General features: G+C 34.4%; 1 protein-coding gene across 1 annotated transcript; it reads right to left on the reverse strand.

Annotated features, from left to right (window-relative positions):
• Positions 1-931: 931 nt before the first annotated feature.
• Positions 932-4,840, reverse strand: LOC130976267 (RGG repeats nuclear RNA binding protein A-like). Its single transcript, XM_057901085.1, has 7 exons — positions 4,355-4,840; positions 3,293-3,605; positions 3,148-3,213; positions 2,910-3,039; positions 2,466-2,621; positions 2,319-2,375; positions 932-1,416 (listed from the first exon to the last, which is right to left on the reverse strand). The coding sequence occupies exons 1-7, from the start codon at positions 4,557-4,559 to the stop codon at positions 1,243-1,245; spliced, it is 1,101 nt and encodes a 366-aa protein (XP_057757068.1). The 5' UTR covers positions 4,560-4,840; the 3' UTR covers positions 932-1,242.
• Positions 4,841-6,191: the final 1,351 nt, after the last annotated feature.

Genomic DNA, 6,191 nt, shown 5'->3' on the forward strand with positions numbered 1-6,191 from the left:
TACACCAGGTAAGAAGTTCTTGCTGAGGATGGGATTGCTGATGCCACTCTTGTCTTTGTTCCAGCAAAAAGCGAAAAGCAAAAGAACCTTGCAACAGTGGAAAAAGGGCAGGATACGTAATTACCAATGTATATATAGAATAGGATTGTAATTTCAATAGAAATAAAGATACGTCTCAATTGGAGAAATGCCAAAAACAGTTGAAAAATGGCAAGGTGTTGAAATATGTGAACGGGTGTCACTGTTTTACAACTCTTCTTTTATATAATAAATAGATCATGAAGAGGAAAAAAACAAAACTACATTGGACAGTTGTCACTCTCTCAGAGACCCTCTAACAGTGTTAAATAGTGTGTGAGTTTACTATTTCACTAGTTAACTATTATATATTAATTAGATATTCCTATTTATCATCGTTATTCTTATAGCACTCCCTGGTTTATACATTTCCCTTATCATGAATAAAATCGAAACATATTTCAATCGTTCGGAATAAAAAACGTACTTGATCCTAATTTTCTTTTAGGTGGCTTCTATTGAATTAACATTAAGAATCTGTTGATACGTATGCTTTAAGGGGAAAAAGTTGATATAATCATAAGTATCTTAAGATCAGCTTTTTCGCTCATAAGAATTTTTCTTGTAAAGATTAGGTGCCACTAAATTAAAGCAATCTTAGCTATACACTAAAACTATATAGGACCATTAAAGCAACAAATCGTTACACGCGATATACTGAACGGTGGCATAAACATTAGCAATAGATATTTTAAAAGAAAACGCTAGTTCAACCTCAAGTTATTATATAGTTAATTAAATCATCTCTAGGCCAAACCTAGTGGTTTACATTAACATCGCTCAAATAACTTTTAAGTCGATTTATTGTACAAGTGAAGATCCTTAAAAAAGCATTAATGATAAACAAAAAATATAATGCAAAACTGAGATGTCAATCTATAAAGAAAACGAAACTCAACATTTTATGTCTTACCCGCCACCATATACCCCCAAATGTCAAACACAGTAAAAAGTAGAAGCATAAGGGTATAAAAGGACCGTATGAAGAACAAACCTAAATTTACATCTGAAGGCATAAAATTAAAAATGACCCTTCTAAATTAAGGAAATCCACCTACCATAAGGGGTTTTCTTTTTTTTTTTTTCCCTGATAAAGTTCAAATAAGAGAGAACCCAAAACTGAAAATAGGACAGAGATATGCTTGGAAGGGTTCTGGACAATTCTCAGTTGCCACCCAAAGTTGGGAAATGACCAGGGTCTTCAATGGAGGGAGCTTGTGCATTGTTGGAGTTGCCACGGTAGCTACCCCCCTTTGGACCACGGGGGCGTCCCCGGCCACGCCCACCATAGTAGACTTCCCCATCAGCTGGCTTCAGAAACTCGTTAATGCTGACAGACTGCAAATATCAACAATGATAACGAAGATTCAGCCACCAAAACAATCCAAAATATTCCAAACCAAACAAAGATTCTCCCATCTTTTTTTCCAGTAATTATTTCCTAAACATCCTATCAAACACCAACATTAACAGAATCTTCCAAAAAATAAAAATTATATCAACACAACTTCATATTACCTATGTGAGACAACTATGGAAATATTTCATCATGCCTTCTATCTAATCTTGTACAAACTTTACAAATAAAGTACCATATGCAAATTCGTAACTAAGATGTACATATTCAACATCGCCATGACAACAAATTTATCAGAGCTCATGAAGAAACATTAGAAAACTAAAAGAACAACAAAAATAAAGCGTGACAACCATATACTTAAGAAAAACCTGCAGAATTTAGAAATGAACAATAGACAAACAATTTTAACGAAACAACATTTTCGAATTCAGAACTATAAAACATACTAACATAGAAATATCTAATGTGATTTGCATGATAAACTTCATGAGAACGTAGAGTTAACGGAACAGTCAAAGAAACACGAGATCTGCACTAGAAGTATGTTTAGACTTTAGATAGTAAGAGTGTAGGTAAACTATACCAAAATCTGTTTTATTTGTAAATTACCAAATTCGCACACAACACATTTGGATGAAATTTACCCATACCTTTTATATCCTGCAACTAAACATACCCTAGGGGTAAAATGTCTTAAAAAGATACAGAACATGTCATCATCTTTCATGAGCCTAGGCTAGCCAGAAATTTTGAAAACTGAATCTAGACAATATATATGATCTACCATATAAAGCAAGTAATGTTGATATTTGAACATGAGATCTTTCAAGCAGGCACAAATATAAAGAAACATGGACAAACAAGTGCAATGAAGTCATACCTTCTTGGATCTCTCCTCCCTCTCCAATGCTTCTTTGCGCCTATCCTTATCAGATCCCTATAAAGAAAGATGATTAAAGGACATTAGTAAGCAAAACCAACAGAAAATAATTGAAATAAGGACAGTTCACATGTATTTAAATCTCACCAATTTAATGAAGATGTCATTGTTGACTTTCTTGTTTGATAGGGGCTGCATGGATGCAAATTCTTTGATATCAACCTTTCTCTCCTCAGTCTTTAGTGCTTGAAGGGCCTTTCTTTTCTCTTCCAGCACTTTCTGATACTCCTCCAGAGTCATCTCCTAATGGAAAAACGACAGCCTAATGGTTAATAAAGTGCAAAAACACTAAAACAATTTAATAACAATATAATATGTTATATTATCAACTCTATATACAGATATTAACACTGCAGTTTTTCGTTTCCATCCTATGGAGGTCATAGTAGACAGCAAATTGAATTGTAGCAGTTCATTCAATTTTTTCTGACATATGTATTGGAGAGGGAAGGATTAGGACAGAATAATTCATCATTAAAGCATGAAACAGATTGTCATCAATAAAGAAAATTCAGTAAGTTAGAAAATCACCTTATCCTCAGGCTCTTTTTGTTCAGCTTCTTCAGCAAGACTCTCCTTGTTTACATCAGCCACATCTTCACCAGCAGGCTTCTCCTCGCCCAAATTCTTTTCAGCTTCATTCACGACTTCATCTGTCACCCTAAATAAATTTCAGAGCAGACCGAATGAAATTCATCCTACTGAATCCAATGGAAGCATAATTAAGATTGAAGTTACAGAAGCAATGGATTGTAAGAAGAGAGCTTACTGAGCAATTTCATCAGACTGTGTTCCCCAGTTTCCTCGTCCAGCACCTTCACGCTTAAACTCATTTCTGCAAACAGAACAAGGGAAATTAATACCGATAGAAACTTAGGTTCAGGATCAAAATCACCAGTTAATGACAGCATTACCCGCGTCCAGTCCCACTGCGGCGTTCATATAGTCTTCTTGGCCTTCCTTCTTCTCCAGCTTCCCCATTGCTGAAGTCTCCCCGGCGACCACCACGGTAAGGGCCTCGCCCACCATAACCGCCTCGTCTATCTGAGGTCCTCCCACCATCTCCTTCCTCAAAACCACTTTGAGTAGCAGGGGCTCCAGAGGCTGGGAATGAGCCCTCATCATTTGAAAAGTCACGGTTAAAACCACGACCCCGTCCACCTCCACGACCACCACCTCGTCCACCTCCACGGCCTCCGCGAGAAGCCTCATTTTTTGCCTCCCTCACTATTAAGACAGGAAAATAAATATAAATATCAATAGATGAGAACAAGATAATCATACAAACAGGCATCAAGAGGAATCAAACATCACCAGACCACACATATATATATGATGTTAACAATCCAATTGTAGCAACTTCTATCAAATTACAACTCTACAATATTTGAAAGGAAAGCTTGAACAAAATCTACAATCACTTACAAATACTACCAATTCAACAAAGGAAGTTGACTTCTAAAAAATCGGTACACACAAATCTGAGGCACAAAGAAATATGACTCTATAGTATCATTATACGAAAACAACACCGGTACCATAGATATCTAGCAAAGCGAAAGAACAAAACTAAAAATGTACCCCAAAAATGAAAGAAAGTACTAAAATGAGAACGATAAGAAAAACAAACATAACACAAAACATTCCATGTTACAAATAAAACCCTAAAAAATCAACTAGATTTAATTAAAAACATACATAAGCTATTTCAATCTCACAAAAGAACACCATGCAAACAACTAACATTTCAATATTCACAATAACTACCAAAAGCCTCGATAAGAATCACACATCAATAGTTCAATACCAAATGCATTTAAAATAATATATTAAGAATATCATTCCAAAAATACTCCATCCACATCATCTCAAAAAAAATCATGTACAACATAAAAGATAACAAAACCGAAACATGAATCAATCAAATTATTAAAAAAAAAAGGGGGTATGGGGAAAAAAGGAAAATCAAAACTCACCAGCTTGACCAGGAGGAGTAGGCTTGCTAGGGAGCTGAGCTGGCTTATTTTGCTGCCCTCCTTTCTGCGGAGCCGCCGCCGCCCCTTTCTTGGGCGGAACGGCGGTGGCGGCAGCAGCAGCAGCCTTGAGCTGCTCGTTGGCGATGAGCTGAGAAGGATCCTCAGTATCATCTTTCAACAAATCAAAGGGGTTCATGGTAGTCATCTTTGAATTCCAAAACAAAACCAAACACCAATAAGAGGTTTTCTTTTCCCTCTTCCCTTTTTCCCCCAAACACGATAGATAGGAACCACTAAACGCGTAACGAGTCCATGAATAGAGAAATAGAGTGAGATGAGAGTGTAGAGAAGACAATGGAAAGAAAAAGGGTTCGGTGAATTTGGGAGTGAAGAAAGAAAATAGGGTTGAAAAGGAAAAACCCTAGCCGCAAAAGGAGAGAGAAAGTGTTAGCGAGTGTGTGAGTGAGAGTTGTGAGAGTAAAGAGAGAAATGAGAAAGAGCGGAACCTAATCTTTAAACCTCTGATGCAGTCATTTGGCAATTTATTTTATTTTTATTATTAACTATAATTTATATTTCTGTATTTGTAAAAAACTAAAAATAAATCAATTCAAATATATTCGTTGTTATTTGATTTTCATTTTCATTTTTTTATTTTTTAAGATATAATTAAATAAATCAATGCTCTCCTATTTGCTTTCACCAAAAATAACTAAGAAGGTAGTCAAAAGTAAAAGCATTAGTTGTCAATTTTATGTGTTTTTACTTATTCTTTCACAGGATCTAAAAAGCAAAAATAAAATATAAATATCAAATAATTAGTTGGTAATTTGACAAGTTTCTATTATCATTTTCCAATGTTATTAGTTTTTGAAAAAAAATCAAAATATAAACACCGAGAGTTGGCCCACGAGGAAAAAGGCCCATTAGGCTCAATAAGTTCCACTTGCAAGCTGCAATTGAAGTAATACGGTTTCTGTTTTTCAGGTCTGGATCCTTTGTGGCCCACGGTCCTGACCAAAACATTAGTTGCAATTGAGGTTATTCTTATGGTCTATTTGTTAGCCTTTGGTTAATGAGACTGACTGAGATTGTATAACTAAGATTTAATATTGTGTTTGGTAATTTCTGTTTCTAAAATTTTAGTTCTTTCAATATTTTTAAAAAATAAAAATATAGGAACTAAAATTTTAGAGATAAAACTGAAATTTTAATAATATTTTTTATTAAAAATATATTTATTTAACTTTTTAAGTTTTAAATTTACTCTTTTTTAATTTTTATATTTATTTTTAATTTAAACATAATACTAAGACATAACTCAGTTCAATATATTTTACACCAAATATAATACAAAGACTTAATTTAATCTCTCAGTCTCTCAATTTCAGACTCTCTTCCAAACACAGTTTTCATGTTCAGCATTCTTGATATTTTTTATTTTGCCTCTTATTTAATTTCTTTAGGTATACCAAATAGGTTTCTAAAGAATTTTGAGTCGGACGTATTCGTCTCCAAAAAAATTTCATTATGTTGAGGTCTTTGAATCTTACAAAAATAAGTCACACTTTTGAGAATTTATTTGTCCAAGTGAAAACAACAAGCCTAACTAAAGTATGAAGTTATATGTCTTACTTTTGTAAAATTTAGGCATCTCAACATAATAAAATTTACTTAGAGATAAAAATGTTGATGCAAAATTTCTTAGGCTGCGTTTGTTTACAGGGACGGGACACTGAGACACAAAACTGTGTTTGGCAAATGAGACATGGACAGAGACATTGAGTCGAGAAACACTGAATTAGTGTATTTTGTACCCGTCCTAACAGGAAGGACA

The sequence above is a fragment of the Arachis stenosperma genome, chromosome 4 (genome assembly GCF_014773155.1).
Source record: "Arachis stenosperma cultivar V10309 chromosome 4, arast.V10309.gnm1.PFL2, whole genome shotgun sequence".
Classification (NCBI taxonomy): Eukaryota; Viridiplantae; Streptophyta; class Magnoliopsida; order Fabales; family Fabaceae; genus Arachis; species Arachis stenosperma.

Excerpts from the sequence above, each read along its gene's own strand:
- LOC130976267 (XM_057901085.1), bottom strand. The coding sequence starts at position 4,559 with ATGACTACCATGAACCCCTTTGATTTGTTGAAAGATGATACTGAGGAT. Across the intron at positions 3,214-3,292 it reads CGCAGTGGGACTGGACGCGG|AAATGAGTTTAAGCGTGAAG; the intron begins GTAATGCTGTCA and ends TTCTGTTTGCAG. Across the intron at positions 2,376-2,465 it reads ATGACATCTTCATTAAATTG|GGATCTGATAAGGATAGGCG; the intron begins GTGAGATTTAAA and ends CTTTCTTTATAG.